This window comes from Rhinopithecus bieti, unplaced genomic scaffold (assembly GCF_001698545.2).
Source record: "Rhinopithecus bieti isolate Rb0 unplaced genomic scaffold, ASM169854v2 scaffold_11273, whole genome shotgun sequence".
NCBI classification, from domain to species: domain Eukaryota; kingdom Metazoa; phylum Chordata; class Mammalia; order Primates; family Cercopithecidae; genus Rhinopithecus; species Rhinopithecus bieti.
The window spans coordinates 804,686-826,281 of record NW_016806694.1 but is presented as its reverse complement, the minus strand read 5'-3'; the positions used below and the strand labels follow the sequence as shown (position 1 = coordinate 826,281).

Here is a 21,596-nt window from a genome sequence, read left to right as displayed (position 1 = left end):
TTTTTTTTTTTTTTGAGGCAGAGTCTCGCTCTGTCGCTCAGCCTGGAGTGCAATGGCGCAATCTGGGCTCACTGCAAGCTCCACCTCCTGGGTTCATGCCATTCTCCTGCCTCAGCCTCCCGAGTAGCTGAGACTACAGGCGCCCGCCACTACACCTGGCTAATTTTTTTGTATTTGTATTTGAGTAGAGACGAGGTTTCACCATGTTAGCCAGGATGGTCTCGATCTCCTGACCTCATGATCCACCCGTCTCGGCCTCCCAAAGTGCTAGGATTACAGGCTTGAGCCACCACGCCCGGCCTGTTGATTTGTTTTGAGTTTATTTTTATGTGTGGTGTTAGGTAAGGTCTTACTAACATCATTCTTTTGCATGTGGATAGTAAATTTTCTCAGCACTATTTATTAAAAAGGCTGTTCTTTCTTCATTGAATGGTCTTGGCACTTTTCTGAGAAATCAGTTTATCATGTATGTGAGGGTTTGTTTCTGGCTTCTCTGTTCTAGCCCGTTGGTCTATTTGTCTGTCCTTTTGACAGTGCCGCACTGCTGTAATCACTGTGGGTATTGGGAGGTGTTAGTCCTTCAACTTAATTCTTCTCTTTCAAGATGCTTTTGGCTGAGGCCCTTGGCAATTCCATATGAATTTGAGGATCAGCTTTTCCATTTCTTGAGAAAAGGCTGTTGAAATTTTGAGAGGGATTTTGTTGAATCTACAGGTCACTTGGGTAGTATTGATACCTTTGCAGGGTTAAGTCTTCATGTTCATGAAGACACAGGATGTCTGTCCATTCTTTTAGGTCTTTTGGTCTTCTTTCTTTCAACAGTGTTTTGTAGTTTTCAGTATGTCTTTCACTTCCTTGATTAGATTTATTCCCAAGTACTTCAGTCTTTTAGATGCTATTGTAAATGGAATTGCTTTTTTTGTTTTGTTTTGTTTTGTTTTGTTTTGTTTTGTTTTGAGAGTGGAGTCTCGCTGTGTCGCCCAGGCTGGAGTGCAGTGGCCAGATCTCAGCTCACTGCAAGCTCCGCCTCCCGGGTTCCCGCCATTCTCCCACCTCAGCCTCCGAGTAGCTGGGGCTACAGGCGCCCGCCACCGCGCCCAGCTAGTTTTTTGTATTTTAGTAGAGACGGGGTTTCACCGTGTTAGCCAGGAGGGTCTCGATCTCCTGACCTCGTGATCCACCCGCCTCGGCCTCCCAAAGTGCTGGGATTACAGGCTTGAGCCACCGCGCCCGGCCTGCTTTCTTAATTTACAGTTTGGATTGTTTATTGCTGGTGTTTAGAAACATCTGATTTTTGCGTGCTGATCTTGTACCTTCTAGATTTTTCTCCAGTGTTATCTTCTAGGAGTTTTATAGTTTTGCATTTTACATTTAGGTCTGTGATCCACGTTCAGTTAATTTTTGTGAAAGGTATAATGTCTTTGTTGAGATTCGTTTTTTTGAATCTAAGTATCCAGTTTTTCCAGTACCATTTGTGAAAACACTATCTTTGCTTCATTGTGTTGCCATTGTTCCTTTGTCAAAGATTAGTTTGATTATATGTATGTGGGTCAGTTTTTCGAATCTCTATTTTGCTGATCTATTTGTTCTTTCACCAATACATCACTGTCTTGGTTGCTACAGCTTTATTAAGTAATGAAATTGGACAGTGTCTTCTCACTTTATTCTTATTTTTCGAGATTGAGTTGGTTGTTCTGGGTCTTTTGTCTCTTTGTGTAAACTTTATTTTTTTTTAAATTTATTATTATTTTTTATTGTTTGAGACAGAGTGCCTCTCTGTCACCCAGGCTGGAGTGCAGTGGCATGATTTTGGCTCACTGCAACCTCCACCTCCCGGGTTCAGGCGATTCTCTCTCCTCAGCCTCCAAGGTAGCTGGGATTACAAGTATACACCATCATGCCCAGCTAAGTTTTGTATTTTTAATAGAGATGAGGTTTCACCATGTTGGCCAGACTGGTCTGAAACGTCTGATTTCAAATGATCCACCTGCCGCTGCCTCCCAAAGTGTTGGTACTACAGGCATGAGCCACCATGCCCAGCCTGTGTAATCTTTAAAATCAGTTTGTCAGTATCCAAATTAAGAACTTGGCTGGGATTTTGATTGGTATTAAATTGAATGTATAGGTGAAGCTGGGAAGAACTGACATTTTGACCGTCCATGAACATTGAATATCTCTCTCTTTATTTGATTTTCTTTTATTTCTTTCTCAGAGTTTTGTAGTTTTCTCGCATATAGATATTATATATATTTTGATTTATACCTAACTTATTTCATATATGGGGGTGTTAATGTAGATAGTATTGTTTTAAATTTCAAATTCTACTAGTTCATTGCTAGTGTATAGGAAAGCAGTTAACATTTATGTAATAAATATGTATGCTGTCATCTTTTATTAGTTCCAGGAATTTTTTTGTCAGTTCTTTTGGATTTTCTGCATAGGTGATCATGTCATCCACAAACAAAAGACAGTTTTTATTTCCTCCCGATCTGTATACATTTTATTTCGTTTTCGTGTCTTAATTGCATCAGCTAGGACTTACAGTATGATGTTGAAAAATAGTGGTGAGAGGAGACATCCTTGCCTTATTCCTGATCTTAGTGGAAAGGCTTCTAGCTTCTTACTATTAAGTATGATGTTAGCTAAGGTTTTTTTAAAGGTTTTTTTTTAACTTTTATTTTATTTTTATCAAGTTGAGAGTGTTTCTCTCTAGTTTACTGGGAATTTTTATCATGAATGAGTGTTGGATTTTTGTCAGATTTCTTTTTTGCATCTATTGATATGATCACATGATTTTGGTTTTTTTTTTTTTGTAGTCTGTTGATGTGATAGATTACATTAATTGATTTTTGATTTTTTTTTTTTTGAGGCGGAGTCTCGCTCTGTCGCCCAGGCTGGAGTGCAGTGGCCGGATCTCAGCTCACTGCAAGCTCCGCCTCCCGGGTTCACGCCATTCTCCTGCCTCAGCCTCCCGAGTAGCTGGGACTACAGGTGCCCGCCACCTCGCCCGGCTAATTTTTTTTTTGTATTTTAGTGTATTTTAGTAGAGACGGGGTTTCACCATGTTAGCCAGGATGGTCTCAATTTCCTGACCTTGTGATCTGCCTGTCTCGGCCTCCCAAAGTGCTGGGATTACAGGTGTGAGCCACTGTGCCCGGCCGATTTTTGATTGTTGAACTAGGCTTGCATACCTGGGATCTCCTTGGTTATGATGTATAATTCTTTTTATATATTATTTGATTTGATTTCCTAATATTTTGTTGAGTTTTGAATCTGTGTTTATGGGAGAAATTGGTCACTAGTTTTATTTTTTTGTGATGTCTTTAGTTTGGGTATTAGGATGATGCTGACTTCATAGAATCTGTTAGTAAGTATTCCCTCTGCTATTTTCTGAAAAAAGTTGTAGAGAATTAGTATAATGTTTTCCTTAAATGTTTGGTGGAATTCACTGTTGAACCTATCTGGGCATGGTGTATTCTATTTTGGGAGGTTATTCATTATTGCCTTTATTTCTTTAACAGATAGGGACCTACTCAAATTGTGCTTCTATTGTGTGGGTTTTTTTCTGATAAGAAGAATGTGTATTCTGCTGTTTTTGGGTGAAGTATTCCATAGACGTCTAGTATATCTAGTTGATTGTTAGTGTGTTCAACTGTGTTCTTATTGAATTTCTTCTCGCTGGATCTGTTTCTGATAAAGGAGTGTTGAGGTCGTCAGTTATGATAGTTGGTTTATCTATTTCTCTTTGTAGTTCTGTTGGTTTTTTCATACCTGTATGTTGATACTCTCTTGTCACGTGGATACACGTTAAGGATGGTTATGTCTTCCTACAGAATTGATTCCTCTGTATCATTATGTAGTACCCTGCCTTATCTCTGATAAGTTTTCCTACTTTGAAGTCTGCTCTGTCTGAAAGTAATATAGCCATTCCTGCCTTCTTTTGATTAGTGTTTTAATGCCATATCTTTCTCCATCCATTTACTTTAAATCTACATGTTGGTTTCTTGTAGACATCATATACTTAGGTCTTGTGTTTTGATTCTCCTCTGAAAATCTCTTCCAGTTGGTATGTTTGTTTATTTATTTATTTATTTTTTTGAGGTGGAGTCTTGCTGTGTTGCCAGGCTGGAATGCAGTGGTACGATCTCGGCTCACTGCAACCTCCGACTCCCTGGTTCAAGTGTTTCCCTTGCCTCAGCCTCCTGAGTAGCTGGAGTTACAGGCATGCACCACCATGCCCGGCTGATTTTTGTATCTTTAGTAGAGACGGGGGGTTTCACCATGTTGGCCAGGATGGTCTCGATCTCCTGACCTCGTGATCCACCCGCCTTGGCCTCGCAAAGTGCTGGGATTACAGGCATGAGCCACCGTGCCCGGCCTGTTTATTTTTATTTATTTATTTTTTTGAGACTGAGTCTCACTCTGTTGCCCAGGCTCTAGTACAGTGGTGCGATCTCAGCTGTCTGCAACCTCCACCTCCTGAGTTCAAGCAAATCTCCTGCCTCAGTCTCCTGAGTAGCTGGGATTACAAGTGTGTGCTGCCCCACCTGGCTATTTTTTTTGTATTTTTAGTAGAGATGGGGTTTCACCACGTTGGCCAGGATGGTCTCGAATTCCTGACCTCGAGTTATCCACCCGCCTTGGCCTCCCAAAGTGCCGGGATTACAGGCGTGACCCACTGTGCCCAGCCAGTTGGTGTATTTAGACCATTGACTTTGAAAGTGATTAATTGATGTAGTTGGATTAATGTCTACCATGTTATTCTTGTTTTTTTTTTTCCCCCTATTTTTTTCTTCCAGTCATGTTCTCTTTGTGGTTTTATTTTAAGAATATTATTATTATTATTATTTCTATTTTGAGACAGGGTCTCTATATTGCCCAGACTGGAGTGCAGTGGCAGAATCATAGCTCACTACAGCCTCAAACTGCCAGGCTCAAGCGATCCTCCTGCCTCAGCCTTCTGAGTAGTTGGGACAACAGGCATATGTCACTACACATAGCTAACTTTTAAATTTTTTGTAGAGCTAGGATCTTGCTGTGTTGCCCAGTCTGGTCTTGAGCTCCTGGCCTCAAGGGATTCTCCCACCTTGGCCTCCTAAAGTACTGGGATTACAGGGGCCAGCCACTGTGCCTGGCCTCTTTGTGGTCTTAATTCAGCATTTTATATGATTGCATATTCTCTTCATTAGCATATCAGATATAATTCTTTTTCGTCCCACTTTTTTTACTGGTTGCTCTAGAGTTTGCAACATATATTTACAATTAATCCATATTCACTTTCAGATAACATTATACTGCTTAACAGGTAGTTTGAGTATTGATAATAACAAAATATTCCTAATTCCTCCCTCCCATTCCTTGTATCATTGCTGTCATTCATTTCACTTACATATAGGTATATATAAGCATATATGTGTCTATATATAGACACACCCTCACATATATATGCTGATACATACACACACGTAACCATACATAATTGAATACATTGTTGCCATTATTTTTCTGAACAATGTGTTATTAGACCAATGAAAAATTAGAAAAATAAACTTTTTTTTTTACCTTTACTTATTCTGTCTTCGATGCTCTTCCTTTCTTGTAGATTTAAGATTCTGAACTGTATATTTTCTTCTCTCAAAATAACTTTTAAAAAATTTCTTGCAAGGCAGGTCTACTGGCAATAAATACCTTCAATTTTTCCTTGTCTGAGAAAGTATTTCCCTTTCATGTTTGAAGGATAATTTCTCAGGGTACAGAATTAGAGATTGTTGGTTTCTTTTTTTCAACTCTTTAAAGTAGTTTACTTCACTGCCTTCTTGCTTGGCATGGTTTCTGAGGAGATGTCAAATGTTGTTCTTTGTTTCTCTGTGAGTAAGGTGATTGTTTTCCTCTCTGGTTCTTCTTTAGGATTTTTTTCTTTATCTTTGATTTTCTGTAGTTTGAAAATGATATGCTTAGGTGAAGTATTGGTTTTGGCTTTTATTTATTTTTTTCCAAGTACAGCCCTATTGCAGTAGGCCTTTATCTTATTTGGTGTTCTGTGAGCTTCCTGGATATCTGGCTTGTTGTCTGGATTAATTTGGAGAAATTCTCATTCATTAGTGTTGCAAATACTCTGTTGCTTTCTGTTTGTCTTCTCTTTTTGATGTCTCCCTTCTGCATATGTTATGCATTCTGTAGTTGTCCTGCAGTTTTTTGAGATCGTTTTTTTCATTCTTTGTTGTCTTTGCATTCAGTTTTAGAAGTCCATTTGCATATCCTGGAGCTCAGAGTATGTTTCCTGTGCTGTGTTCATCTACTAATGAGCCCAGCATAGACATTCCTCACGTGTTACAGTTTTTGATCTCTGGCATTTCTTTCTGATTTTTTCTCATACGTTCCATTTCTCTGTTTACGTTGCCACTCTGTTCTTACATGGTGTCTGCTGTATCCATTACAGCTCTTAGCATATTCATCATAATTGTTTTTGATTTCTGGCCTGAGTATGCCAACATCCCTGCCGTATATGGTTCTGATGGTTCTGATGCTTGCCTTCTCTCTTCAAACTGTGTTTTTTTGCCGTTTAGTATGCCTTTTAATTTTTTCCTTTTTTTTTTTTTTTTTTTTTTTTTTTGAGACGGAGTCTTGCTCTGTTGCCCGGGCTGGAGTGCAGTGGCCGGATCTCAGCTCACTGCAAGCTCCGCCTCCCAGGTTTAGGCCATTCTCCTGCCTCAGCCTCCCGAGTAGCTGGGACTACAGGTGCCCACCACCTTGCCCGGCTAGCTTTTTGTATTTTTTGGTAGAGATGGGGTTTCACCGTGTTAGCCAGGATGGTCTTGATCTCCTGACCTCGTGATCCGCCCATCTCGACCTCCCAAAGTGCTGGGATTACAAGCTTGAGCCACCGCGCCCAGCCAATTGGTCGTGATGTACCAAGTAAAAGAACTGCTGTAAATAGGCCTTTCATTATGTTGTGGTAAGATGTTGGGGAGGGAAAGCATTCCGTGATTCTGTGGTTCGGTCTCAGTCTGTAAGTGAGCCTGAGCCTTTAGACTGTACTCCACAAGTGTTTCTCAGTTTTTTCCTCCCCTTAGCATGGACAGGGTGGCTAGAGGGAGCTGGAGCTGGGTATTTCCCTTTCCCCAGTCTACTTAGGCTCTGATAAAACCCCAGCAGGGTTAGGTTTTCTTGAGGGCAGATCTAAGCACAAAGTGCCCTGTTATATTTCAAAATGACCGCTTTCTCCTCCCCATACTGGAAGCCCAGGGGGATTTTTCTCCATTATTTGCTGTGAGAACTTGGTCGTGCTGGAGGTGAAACTCACAAAAGCATAGGACCCACCTGTGACTGAATCCCCTGGAGTTTTTAGCTCAGACTTTTCCACACTGAGCCTGCAGCAATTCATCAGTTACATGTTAGGTGTTCCTTCTCTGCTGCTTACTGTGGAGGTTTCTGCTTGGGAGTATATCCTCTAGTAGGTTAGAATTCTCTGTATTTGCCTGTCTCTCCAGTTTTAGAGGCAGCAGTTTATCCTGTTACCTTCTCTTATGGATCTACGAAGAGTTGTTGATTTGTCAGTTTGTTCATCTTTTTACTTGTTGTCAGGATGGAGTGGTGTCTTCCAAGCCCTTTACACGCAGAACTGGAAGCTAGAAGTTGTAACTGCCTTTTTTATTCAAGATTAAGTTGCTTTACGGATGAGACAGCCAGTTTTCTACATTATGTTTCTTTTTAATCTTTGCAAGTGTTGTATATGAAAAGCAGTTATCTCGTTTTAAGTAGCAGTTGTCATTTTTTTTTTTCTATTGGGGTATTTGTATTTTAACTTAATTTTGTAAGGTTTTTATGTTATGAAAATATATTGATCTTTATATATGTTTTAGTCTTTAATGTGTGTATGAGCTTCCTAGGTTGCCAGAGCGAATTACCACAGGCATGCCTAAAACAACAGAAATTTATTTCCTCACAGTTATGGAGGCCAAAAGTCTGAAATCAAGGTGTTAGCAGGGTGGTTCTCCCTCCTAAGGCTCTTAGAGGAGAATCCTTCCTGGTTCTCCCAGCCTCTGCTGGCTCCTGGTGTTCCTTGGCTTGTGGCAGCAGCACCACTCAAATCTCTCTCTGTGTGTCCATGCGGCCTTGTCCCTTGTGTCTTTGTCTGAAATTTTCTTCTCTTGTCTCTGATGCAGACATTGGTCATTGTGACCAATCCAGTATGGTCTTGTCTCAAGATCCTTAAGTTAATTACCTCTGTAAAGACTTTGTTTTAGAATAGTATCACAATTTATAGTTACCAGGCTTAGGACTTGGATATATCTTTCTGAGGGGACACAATTCAGGACATTAGAGTGTTACACTTAGAAGATGTTATTCACTGAAGAATAAAAGACAATCCATCTGTATTTTTTCCTAGTATTTTTATATCTAAATCTTTAAGTCATCTGCAATTAGTTTTTGATGTTTGTTTATTTATTTTATTTATTTATTTTTTGAGACGAAGTCTCTCTCTTGTCCCCCAGGCTGGAGTGCAGTGGCGGAATCTTGGCTCACTGCAACCTCCGCCTCCTGTGTTCAAGTGATCCACTTGCCTCAGCCTCCCGAGTAACTGGGATTATAGGCGCACGCCACCACGCCTGGCTAATTTTTTTCTTTTTAGTAGAGACGGGGTTTCACCATGTTGGCCAGGCTGGTCTTGAACCCCTGATCTCAGGTGATCTGCCTGCCTTGGCCTCCCAAAGTGCTGGGATTACAGGTGTGAGCCACCGCGCCTGGCCTTGATGTTTATTTTTATATAATAAGTTGGCAAAGCCCCCAGTTAATAAATGGTGGCACTAGGATTTGAACCTATGTCTTTCTTATTCGAAAGTCATCATTTATTTAGAATGACCTCCTTTTAGTGTTGTAACTTTCAGAAACTGTGCCTTATCAGGTTGTTCTTACTGCTTGTCTTATTATAGCAGAAAGGACTGCTGTTAATAAGTTTCAGTGGCATGTGATACCATGGTGGCAGCCAAATGTCCACACACAGTATTGAAGACACTGGAGCCCCTTTTCAGCAGTTGTTATTGTAGGAAAGAGTAAGAAGTGCCGCTTGGAAAAATGTTTTGGAGAGCATAATTTGACGGCACTGGATAAATTTGCTCTGTCTGATACAAATTTTATTGGACTGGCCAGGGGCATTTGTAGTATAAATTGCTTTACTTCTATTAAAAGATATTAATATCGAGGGCTGTTTATCCGTATTAATTTTATGAGGCTAGTCACACTAATATAGGCTTACCATGTTTGTAGAGACTTTTATTGGTAATGATAAAAGTTGAGCTGACAACGTTTCTATCATCCTGTAATGTAATGCACACATAGAGCCCACTTTTGGTGTGTAAATCTCTTGATGTGTTTCCCATGACCACATCACAAAGTCTGGTTTTGGTAAGTTTCTTATCAGTGGTTCATATATTCACATATAGTCTAGAATACAGTGAATACTGTGTGTTCTGTTCCTTCATATAATAAACATTTTGTATCAACTGTATAATTTTTCCCATAAGTTTTAAAATAAGTTATAAAAAGCAAGACTTACTGTTGCTCTGTGAAGAAATCTGATTTTTTTTTTTTTAAAGGAAAGTACAAGTAAAGATGTTCTGGTGAAGACGCTCAGCACTACTGACCTGAAACTTAACTCTGATAATTTTCATGATGCAAATGCCAATAAAGGTGGTTTTGACCCGACTGACCCTGCAAAACAGGGGGTGGAGTGTCCTCATCAAAATAAGACAGTTTTGCACATGGATGGATGTTTAGACACTGAGACTCCTACAGTGTCCATTCAAGAAAATGTGGATGTAGCCTCTTTGAAGCCCATTAGTGACAGTGGAATTAATTTCAGTGATGCCCTTTGGTCACCAACTTGTGAAAGGCGAACATGTGAACGTCACGAGTCCGTCGAAAAGAGTAAAGACAGTAAGTGGACTTTTAAAAAAATGGAGTGAAAGAAATAAATGTTCATACATCTTAATAGGATATATTTTCACGTGAAATGTGCCAGTCTTTCCTATTGAAATATTTTAGCGTTTTATAGTTTAAACAAAATTTTAAATCTACTAGTACAGGGAGGATTGCTCAGAAGTGGTCTCTTTTCTCAGAGATCTAGTGAAAACCTACCTTTCTAGCTAAGTCTTAGCATTCTTTTCCTTTATTCCTCATTCTCCATTATAGACTTTTTTGGTGAGTAAGGCTGGCTTGCCTTCCGTCAAAGAGATACTTTTCTTTTGGGGAAATGGTTTTTCCTTTTTCTAACTAGCTTTGGCAGACTTCAGTACTGTTGGTAACTAAGGTAGTCATCTGAATTTTTAAAAAATTGAGAATGTTTTATCATTTTAGTTGTTACATGTGTCATTTGATATTTTGGGGATTTTATTTTTTAGAAACAGATCTCCCACAGAGTGTGGTCTACCAAAATGAAGAGGGTAGGTGGGTCACAGACCTTGCCTATTACACATCTTTTAATAGCAAACAGCATTTAAATATGTCTCTAAGTGATGAGATGAATGAAGACTTCAGATCTGGTTGTAAGTATATGGATAAACATTTATTATAACTTTTTCTCTGTTTCTGATCTTTCTAAGATTACTCTCTATATGTTGGTCAGTAACATCAGATCCCTTCTGGACTATCACTGTATTCTGGATGCGCTTCACTTGTTTTTATAGGACCTAAGGTTTCATCCAGTCTTAATCGTTGTAGAATGAGCCGAGCCATTTCCTTAAGCAAAGCCAATGAGTGAGAATAGCATTTGTATACTACTGTGTAGACACCATAGTATTGCAGGGCTGGAAGGGACTTCAGGTTTTGCCTGTCCCTTTAAAATTTCTGACTTGAGCAAAGGAAATGTCCTGATAAATCAGCAGTTACAAAAACCAGTCCATGAAAGGTAGAAAGTGTGGTAGAAATGATGGAAGAAAAGTAACCAGAAAGGTAATGAAATCTCAAGGGATAAAAGTGTTAACAGAAGCAGTTAGCTTGTTGATCAGCATCATCCCTGACAGTGAATAGAGAAACTGGTTTCGGTCTACATGAAGCCAGGTCACGGGATTTTGAGCCGCAGCCTGTGAAGATGCTGTGCTGCAGCCCTCAGGGCTGAGCTCTGCTGTCACTGGAAGGAGCCACGCCACTCACGGGCCTGTCAAGCCTGGCCTTATTGTTCAGAGGCTTGCGCCAGAGGAAGAAATTTTCCCACTTACTGCTTGTACTAAGCTTCTTTCAAAAAGTCTCGTGGTGTGGAGTTACAGCAATAAATGAGGTAGTATGCCAGTCCTTAACTGCTCATCAGCCCAGAATGATGAGACGGGAGTGCAGTACACAGTTGTCGGCATCGTGAGAAACTCAAACCAAGAGCAATGGAATTCAGAGAAGAAACTAACGTTGCGTGAGTAGGTAGCAAAAGAGTAGGAAGCCACTTTTGAGGTAGAGTTTTCACAGGTAATCCTTTGGGGGCATGAGAAATTTCAAATGGAGAGAAAGCCCAGTTTGGAAGGGAATGAGATGGTGAAGTGTGGGCATGTTTGAGAAGGTGCATGGTCCAGTGTGGCCAGCCTTTATGGCAGGATAAAGGGAGAGTGGCCAGAGGCTAGGAGGTGAAGCTGGAGAGGTCAGTGGGCCAGGAGTGGATTGAGTTTTGACGACCATGCCCAGGATTGAGGCTTGTCTGGAAAGCGTCAGGACTCGTTGCTTGTGGATCTTGCTTGGTGAGTCTTCTTTTGGCAGTCAGGGTCATTTGAGAGAGTTCTTAGGATGTCGAAATCTAGGTGTCCCAGTGAAAATGAAGAGAGTAGCTAATGAAAGACGCAGAAGTAAAATGGTTAGGATTTGGTGGCTGGATTTCAGGGGAGAGTAGAGAGGCAGAAAGAGAGGAGGGTCTGTGGTCTGAGTTACTTGGGACAATGGCGATACCATTACCTGAGGCAGAGAGTCAGAAGAAGGTATAGATTTTGGGTGATTGTGGTTTGAGGCAGAAGTAGTCGTTAGTGGAAATAGGGGTCAGAAATGTGAAGCTGAGTTGCAGTTAGGACTTACTCAATGATATCTTGATCTAAAAATGATGATGCAGACTGGATGGTGGATATTTATCACTTAAGAGATCATGGAATTCTCATGTGTTGCTGGTGGGAGTGTAAATTGGTACAGCCATTTTGGAAACCTGTTTGGCAGTGTCTTGTAAAGGTGAACTTAATGAACTTCATACTTTATGACCTAATAATTCTATACCTGAGTACATACACAGCAGAATAGGGTGTACATATTCACCAAAAGACATACTAGAATGTTTATAGCAGCACTATTTGTATCAGCCCTGAATTCTGAAATTCCCATTAGCAGTGGAAGTTTCCAAGTCGCTGCGGAACCACCCTCCCCTCCCCCAGCCATAGAATGGATTATGTTTATTCATACCCTGGAATATTAGGTTGCAGTGGGAATGAGTGATGTGAAGCTACATGCAGCAACATTGGATGAATCTCAGTAACATGTGGAATGACATGAAGCTGATTAAGAACGCAGGCTCTGTAGTTCTATTTGTGTACAGCTCAGCCGTGCAGTCCTGCAGAGCCAGCCGCAGGGCCGTGGTTACATGTGAATGGGCAGGTAGCATGGGAAGCAGGCTCGGGTGGTTTGGGTACTGACAGTGTTATGCTTCTTAATCTGTGCTGTTGGCTACGCAGATGTGTTTAGATTGTGAAAGTTCCTTGAGCTGTACACTTCACCTCTCTATCGTAAAAAGTTTTTAAAAATTAGCAATCAAACTGAGAAGAAAAGATTTGTAATTCATATTATAGGTTTAGAGCCCATTCTCCTAATATATAAACAGTTCTAATAAACAGTAAGAAAAAGACCAACTACCTCAAAATTGGAAACAATTTATAGAAAAGAAAATGGTTGTTAAATGTACAACAAAAAATGTTCATTTTACTCATGGAAAGAAATGCAGTGTAAATCCACCCAGTCATAGTATTTTTCAGTTACTTCCTTGGTAGTGATCCAAATGTTTGATAATAAAACTATCTTAGCAAAGATGTGAGAGACACAGGTATGCTAGTCCATTCTTGGCACAGCCTCTGAGTATAATGACATGGCAGCATCTAGCAAAGTTACATGTGTACTATCCTGTAACTGAGTAGTTCTGCTTCTGGGAATTTATTCTTCAGATACACTTGTACAAATGGTACATGATGTATGTGCAAGCTCATTACTTGCAGCATTGTCTGTAATAATAAGGTTGGAAGCAATGTAGATGGACAAAATAGGGTATAAATTAAGGTGCATCCATACAAGGAAGCACCCTGTGGCCATACAGAATGGTAAAGGAGCTCTTTAATTACTCAGATGGAATGATCACCAAAATAAATTATGTAAAATCCATCTCCAAGCACATAAAGTATTCTAACATTTGTGTAGAAAGGTAGGAGAGGGGAGGATGGACATACAGATATTTGTAAGGACATACAACGGAAAGATAAAGCAAGATACTGACTACAGGAATCTCTAGCTACTTGAACTCAAAAATCAAAAATTCAGATAGACATTTCAGAAATATTGTAGCTATTGGTGGCATCTGAGGGTGTAGGAAACGAGGGTCAGGGATGGGGAGATAGTTTTCTGTATATACCCTTGTAAGTCTTTGGTTAACTTTGAAAAGCTCTTTATTGTGGTATCATATATACACCTTTTAAATTTGAATTATTAGATATATTACTATTAAAAAGTAAACAATGGTATTGGAAAGATTGAATGACCAACCTTGTGCTTGGGGAATGAATGCGAGTCTGGTTGGAAAGGATGACTAGCGTGGGTGGGAGGAAAGGGAGACGGGGAGATGGAAAGCTGTTGAAAAGGTTGGTGGACAGAAAAGGCTGATGGGTGCTGGGAAGGATGGACTAGATCCAGGGAAATAGGAGTGGAGGTAGCATTAATGAAATGGGAGCCTTTGTACTGAAAAGGAGAAAGGAACTTTAGAAATGGAATAGAAGGAGATATTCAGAAGAGGAAGGTTGGAAAAAAGGGTGTAATCTTGTTACGTCCAAGTCATTTTAAATGAAAATTGGCCTACTTACAAACTTTATTCAGAACAGTTCCTTAAGACAGCCTGCCTCAGCCAGGCGCAGTGGCTCGTGCCTGTAATTCCAGCACTTTGGGAGGCTTAGGTGGGTGGATCACAAGGTCAGGAGATCGAGACCATCCTGACTAACTCATGGTGAAACCCCCGTCTCTACTTAAAAAAAAAACAAAAAACAAAAAAAACACAAAACATTAGCCTGGCGTGGTGGCTGGCGCCTGTTAGTCCCAGCTACTTGCGGGGTGGGTGGAGGAGGGCTGGAGGAGAATGGCGATGAACGCTGGAGGCGAGACTTGCAGTGAGCGGAGATTGTGCACCACTGCACTCCAACAACCTGGGTGACAGAGCAAAACTCCGTCTCAAAATAAAAGAGAGCCTGCCTCCTCTTCTTCCCCATGCCTGCCTTCCTCCTTGCTGATAGCTCAGCTCTGTCTATTCAAGGTGCTCCGTTGCTGCTGCTATGACCTGAGAGTTCAGCAGTGGGGGAAACACAAATGGGCTGCTTCCACGTTTAGTCTCAGAAGCATTCAGTACAAGAGGATTGTTGTTTTAGGTATGCCGAAGAATTGGCATAGATTCTCATAAAATAGGAAGTTCTGCTTTCTTATTGGCTGTGATTGATTTCTGATGAGTAGACAACATAGTGTTAATATAGATGTTTCTTTGAAGAATCCCTTATAGTTCAGAGAAAAAGCACTTAGGATTATAATAAATACTATTTTGAGCCTCTTGGTCAATTATTTAAAAACCAGGTGATATTTAACTCCTCAAAGTACATTAAGTTTCTTTTGGGTTACCTTCCGTATTAGTTCGTTTTTATGCTGCTGAAAGACATACCCGAAACTGGGAACAGAAAGGGGTTGACTTGGACTTGTAGTTGCACGTGGCTAGGGAAGCCTCAGAATCATGGTGGGAGGCAAAAGGCACTTCTTACGTGTCGGCGGCAAGAGAAAAAATGAGGAAGAAGCGAAAGTGGAAACCCCTGATAAACCCATCAGATCTCGTGAGGCTTATTCACTGTCATGAGAACAGCATGGGAAAGACCGGCCCGTGTTTCGATTACCTCTTCCTGGGCCCCTCCCACAGCATGTGAGAATTCTGGGAGATCAATTCAAGTTGAGATTTGGGTGGAGACACAGCCAAACCATATTACCCTCTTCAGGGCCGAGTTTCCTACTTCCCTTCTCTTGGCTCTCAGATTTGGTTGGTTGGTCCTTTCATCTTTTAGGGCAGTGGTTTTTAACTTAGCTTGAGTTACAGATTCCACAGTGAATCTTCGTAGAAATATATTTATATGGAATGTATGATTTTGCACGTATTTTGAGGGCTTCATGGTTCTTGTGATGCTCATTCCTAGGTTCTATGCTGTAGGTTAAGAATGTGTGATTTTTTTAGGCCAGGCATTTTGGCTTATGCCTGTAATCCTAGCCCTTTGAGAAGCCAAGGTAGGTGAATTACTTGAGCCCAGGAGTTTGAGACCAGGCAGGGAAACATGGCAAAACCCCATCTCTACCAAAAAATACAAAAATTAGCTGAGGGTGGTGGCACATGCTTATAGGCCCAGCTATTGGGGAAGCTGAGGCGGGAGGATCGCTTGAGCCCAGGAGGTAGCGGTTGCAGTGAGCCAAGATTGTGCCACTGCACCCCAGCGTGTGCGACAGAGCCAGACCTTGTCTCAAAAAGTAATAATAATAATTTTGTGTGTGTGTGTGATAAGAAATGGTCACTTAACAAGGTGAAGAACTAGCACTGTTCTGACAGGTAGGAAGCCTCAGCAGTCTTTGGTGCTCTGCTTTTCCTGAACGGAAATATCCTGTGTCTGCTTTTCTTTTGTCTTAGGTTGTGAATGTGGGATACAGTCTAGGTTCCCAAAGGAGCAGTGTGGATCTGATTGGTCCCTCATGGACACATGATAGTGGGGAGCCTCCATCATGTTTGGGCCATGAGTGGACTGTGCCCTCTGGGTCACCATTCACTTTTCTCCTTTCTGCTCCAACCCTGCAGTGCCAGGCAGAGGCCCAGAGTGCTGCAGCCAGGCAGTCTAGCATCTGGCTGGCAGACATTTCACCAACACATTTAAAGTTCTTGGCAATTCTGATGCCTCAAGCAGGGTCTTGGGCCTCCTAGTTTGCTACGAATCCACCACTCCCAGTTGTGTTTCTGGCCCTGGCCCTCTTTGCCCATTTGCCCCATCCCTCTGAGGCGTTTAAGTGATGGTCTTCGGCCTGGGGTTGAGTGTGCTTAGGCTGGTGTTCCTTTCCCAGGGGGAGCTGAGGTACTCGGCAGGAACCTTGAGGGCAGACATTAGGGGACTCCTAGCCTTTGTCCAGACCGGGGTTTCCTGGGATGGGGGGCAAGCGGGTCCTGGGGCACCCTTGCAGCCATCTTCATGACAAGCTTATAGAGGGTTTATCAGTCTGATGACTCCCGATGAAATTCCACCAGCATTCATGGACGAATGCCTCAATGCAAGAGTGCCTAACTCTCCAAAGCAAAAATTAATTTTAGAAAGAAAAAGCTTTCATTGTAAAGCCCCTGAGTAAACGGGTAAGTTAGTGACAAAACCAGCTACAGCAAGGTGTTCTTTAGCAATAGTTTGACAACCGTAGACTTCGGCATTTAGTACCGATGCATCAGTCGTGAGTGCAAGCTTTTACGTCCTTGTTACAACTTTATTTCCTTAGTATCTCATTTTCCTAACTCGTATCTGTATGCTAGTGTTTGTTTAGGTATTAGTGTAATTTATTTATATAAACATATTCTTTTTTAAGCTGAAGCATTTGCTTTGATTGCACAAGATGAAGAAGAATTTAATAAAGAGCATCAATTTATACAGGTTTGTAATTATTTGTTTTATCCAAAATTTAAAATTTTTCCTGTATTAATGTAAGTGTAGGCAAAATGTTCATTTCTTTCTGAATATACAGTTAGCATAGAATTATTTCGTATTTTTCTTGTGGCTAGACGACTTCTGCTTTTTCCCTCATCCTCTAAATTGTTAATTGGAGATCATTGACATGCTGAAATGTATCTTTAATTCACTTAAAATTGCTTTAATGGCGTTAATGGATATTTCCATAGTTTATGTTTATTTTTTGAGGCAGGGGCTTGCTGTGTCACCCAGGCTGGAGTGCAGTGGTGATCACAGTTCACTGCAGCCTCAGCTTTTGGGCTCAAGTGATCCTCCTGCATCAGCCTCCTGTGTAGCTGGGATTGCAGGCATGCACTACCACACCTAGCTATTTTTTTATTTTTTATTTTTTGTAGCAATGGAGTCTTGCTACGTTGCCTAGACTGGTCTCAAACTCGGGTTCAAGCAATCCTTCCATCTTGGCCTCCCAAAGTGCTGGGATTACAGGTGTGAGCCACTGTACTGGGCTATATTTCTATAGTTTTAAAAATACGTTTTAAAGTGAGGCAGTCCTACCTCCTATTTGTTTTTTATGAAGATTCTTACTTATGACAATCTTATTTTGAAAATTCAAAATTTATGACAGTGTTTGATGAAGCAATAGATGAAGATAACATTCTTATTATTTTTCAGATGGGGTCTCATCATGTTGCTCAGGCTGGTCTTGAACTCCTGGGCTCATACAAGTCTCCCATCTTGGCTTCCCAGGTAGCTGGGATTACAGGAAAGCTCTGTCATGAGCAACTCAAGATCGTGTGTATTATTACTCAGGTGTTCCAAAATACTCATTGTCCTCTACTGGACTTCATTAGCTGTGGTAGCTGATTATGCTTCAGTTTGTCCAATTTTTTTTGGTCTAGTTTTTAAAAAATTACTTTTAAATTTTCTTGGTAAGACTTTTTTAGTTTTTGTATATTAGGACAACAGAAAAGTGACTTGCTGGGGGAAAGAAACGAAACAATAACTTTCTCCCTAGGAAGAAAACATAGATGCTCATAATACTTCGGTTGCACTGGGCGATACGTCCTGGGGAGCTACAATTAATTACAGTCTGTTGAGGAAATCACATAGCACATCAGATTTGGATAAAGATGATGCCAGTTATTTACGTCTATCTTTAGGAGAGTTCTTTGCTCAAAGATCTGAAGCGCTTGGTTGCCTTGGTGGTGGTAACAATGTGAAAAGAGTAAGTATGGAATCTGCTGGGAGTGCTCACAGCCACCAGATTGTAGATTTTGAGTATTATGATGGCAGAGTGACTTTAAAATAGAGATAGATCAGGATGGGACAGAAGAGTGGTAAAAAACTTAGGTTTCATCATCAGTCAGACCTTTACTGCAGTTCTAGCTCTGTCTTTTTAGCTAGTTCTAGGACACTGAACAGTTTAACTCCTCTGTGCCTTCATTTCCCATTAACAGCACAGTTTTATCGGGCTTTGTAAGATTTAAATGTGATGGTTCATGTAAAGCATTTAGCGCTAGGCCAGCGTTTGGTAAGTATTTAATAGTTGTTCATTGCTATTGTTATTGTTGGTTGGTGTAAAGAATTCTAAAACTGATTTTTAAAAACTATTGTCTAAAGAGATGTTTTGAAATGTGGAAGTGTTTTGATTTAATTAAATGTAATGCATGTACAATTAAAAAGACACAAGTTATTCAGGTAGTGATAAGTCCTGTAAAGCATGAGTGAGGAGAAGGAGCTACTTTAGCTGTGCTGGTCAGGTTGACGTTTGGGGGAGGACATTGAGTTGGCATCTCAGTGATGAAAGGAGGCAGCAGGCCGGGCGCAGTGGCTCACGACTGGAATCCCAGCACTTTGGGAAGCTGAGGTGGGCAGATCACTTGAGGTCAGGAGTTTAAGACCAACCTGGCCAACATGGTGAAACCCGTCTCTACCAAAAATATAAAAAATTAGCCGGATGTGGTGGTGCGTGGCTGTAATCCCAGCTACTCGGGAGGCTGAGGTAGGAGAATCGCTTGAACCTGGGAGGTGGAGAGTTGCAGTGAGTGGAGATCACACCACTGCATTCCAGCCTGGGCAACAGAGTGAGACTCCATCTAAAAAAAAAAAAAAAAAAGGTGTTTTTTTTTGTAAGAAGAATTAAGACTTCTCCCTCCATTAGTGACCTGGCCTTTGTCCGTGTGCAGGCCTGGAGGCAGGAACCAGGGTGGCATATTGGAGGAGTGGAAAGCAGGCAGGCAGAGCTGCTCTGAGGAGCAGGGTGGGAGGGTGTGAAGGGAGAATGGCAGATGATTCCAAGGGCCAGATCATGAGGGCTTCTAGTAGGAGGGGCTTTTATCTCAGATGAACTGGGGGGAGGTGCTTAGAGGCCCAGGACAACTTGGTTGTGGTGCTGGCCCATCTCCAGGTGCAGCAGGCTGCCGCCATATGTCAGGTGCCCAGGTAGTGAGAGTTGGCAAAAGACAGAAGACGGAAAGAAGCAGGCAAATGCTTAGGAAATGGGAGAGACGTGATGAAGGCTGGGGACAAGGATGACCTAGTAGAAGCAGAGAAAAGGGCAATAATTCAAGATTTATTCTATAGAGTCAAAGAATTTGTTGATAAATTCCACAGAGGGAATTAGGGTTATTGGAGGGAGCGTTTATCAAAACTGGATTTCATTAAGAGTATGATTTTGAAATAATAGATGTAGTGTTAGAAGTCACAGCTGGTTCATAGAACTTTGAAATTGAACTGTGGTCTTGCTCAGTGCAGTGAATTGAAAAATGAAAATAAATACTTTAGAAAGGTAGATTTTTCCACTTGGATTGATTGTGACTTTGAGATTATGACAGAAGTTGAAGAGTAACTGAATTCCTTATTAATAGAATTATAGTAAGGGAAGATAAGATGGACAGAGCACTGGATCGTGAAAAACAATTGATCTATTATTTGGAATTTTTGTCTTGGTATAAGTAGTGAAGGTTTATTTGCATTCAAGTTACTGAATCAAGGGAAGAAATTCCCAAGTGAAGACCAATAAAAAATTGAGTGCATTTAATGAGTTGACATTTTAGTTCTGTCACGTGACTGCTGTATAAGAAAGCCAAGTGGAAACTGCTTACTCTTTAGCAAGCTCCTTGAATGCAAACCTTCCAGAAACTTTCATGCAAGTTGGTAGGAGCGTCCCTAATCCTAATACACGTTTTTCAAGGATGTGTTTATTCTATAAAAGAAAGTACATTTGTATTGTAATTTCCAGGAAGCAGGAGTTTTTATCTTTTTTCTCATTAATGTGTTACTGATGATTAAACAGTGCTTAACACATAATAGGTGTTCAGTAATAATTATTGGAGGAATAAAGTATCATTTCTGTGTTGTTTTTTTGAGACAGAGGCTCTTCTGTTGCCCAGGCCAGAGTTCAGTGGCTTGATCTCAGCTCACCACAACCTCTGGTGCCTCCGCCCCCTGAGTACCTGGGACTACAGGCGTGCACCACCATCCCCAGCCAGTTTTTATAGTTTTAATAGAGATGAAGTTTTGCCAAGTTGGCCAGGCTGGTCTTGAACTCGTGGCCTCCCAAAGTGCTAGGATTACAGGTGTGAGCCACTGTGCTCGGCCTCATTTCTGTGTTGTTTTAATTTGAATTTCTTAGTAAGGGCAATTTATTTGACAATATGAGTTCTCATGATTAAAAGGTAGCTAGTATTAAGGAAGTGAAAGGTTCTACCTGGACCTTTGAAGGCCATCTCTAGTAATTTGAGGTTAAGTGGGAAGAACAATTTTTTGATGTCATTTAGCTGTGTTACCACTATTAGATAAAATAGTCTAGAATTTCTCAAAGCAGTTGAAAATCAAAGAAATAATTTACATTTAATTATTTTGTAGCCGTCATTTGGCTATTTTATTAGATCACCAGAGAAGAGAGAACCTATTGCCTTAATAAGAAAATCTGATGTATCATCGAGAGGTGATTTGGAAAAAGAAATGACTCATCTTAACCATGATCTATATTCAGGTAATGGATTCAAAGCAGGGGCCATTAGAAATCTTTTTTTTTTCTTAAATGTGTAACTTAGGGGTTAAATGTGTGACCATGTTCTTTATGAGTGAAAATGTATGTAACACTTTGTAGTTTCTCAGTGTTGGTTATAGATTTGATTCATATGTAACCCCATATATCCTTTTCAATCTAAAGTGGAAACAAGTCAGCCAAAATCTACCTAAATTTGTGAAAACCACAGTAAATGATATAATTTCAAATGGGCTAGTTAATGTTGGATGTTGAATTATTGAGTTAATTAATTGTAGATATGTTTATTATTTAGGTTGACTTTTAAAGAGATGTTTTGAGATTTAGACTGTGATAATCTATGATAAATTTTTATGATGAGTGTCTATAATATTTTTAATCAGATGTTCTTGGTCAACTTAGAATTATCAAGCAGCTACTTTTTGTTAGTACAATGTCTTGTGCTACATATCATATAAAGTTGTATAAGATAGGCTCCATTCCTTAAAAAGCCTGTATTCCAGTAGGGAAGTTGGGACAGAGGGTCCATGTATACAAAGTCAGTTCATTTTCCATTTCTCTAAAGATGCACTCACTTATTTCTTTCTTTCTTTTCTTCTCTCTCTCTTTTTTTTTTTTTTTTTTTTTTT

General features: G+C 40.5%; 1 protein-coding gene across 1 annotated transcript in view; it reads left to right on the top strand.

The window, feature by feature from the left end:
• Window positions 1-21,596, top strand: part of CEP192 (centrosomal protein 192) — a 140,514-nt gene that overhangs the window by 33,679 nt on the left and 85,239 nt on the right. The window contains 5 exon segments of the mRNA XM_017877480.1: window positions 9,597-9,936; window positions 10,401-10,544; window positions 16,855-16,919; window positions 17,971-18,180; window positions 20,823-20,952. Coding sequence (XP_017732969.1) covers window positions 9,597-9,936; window positions 10,401-10,544; window positions 16,855-16,919; window positions 17,971-18,180; window positions 20,823-20,952 — 889 coding nt within the window.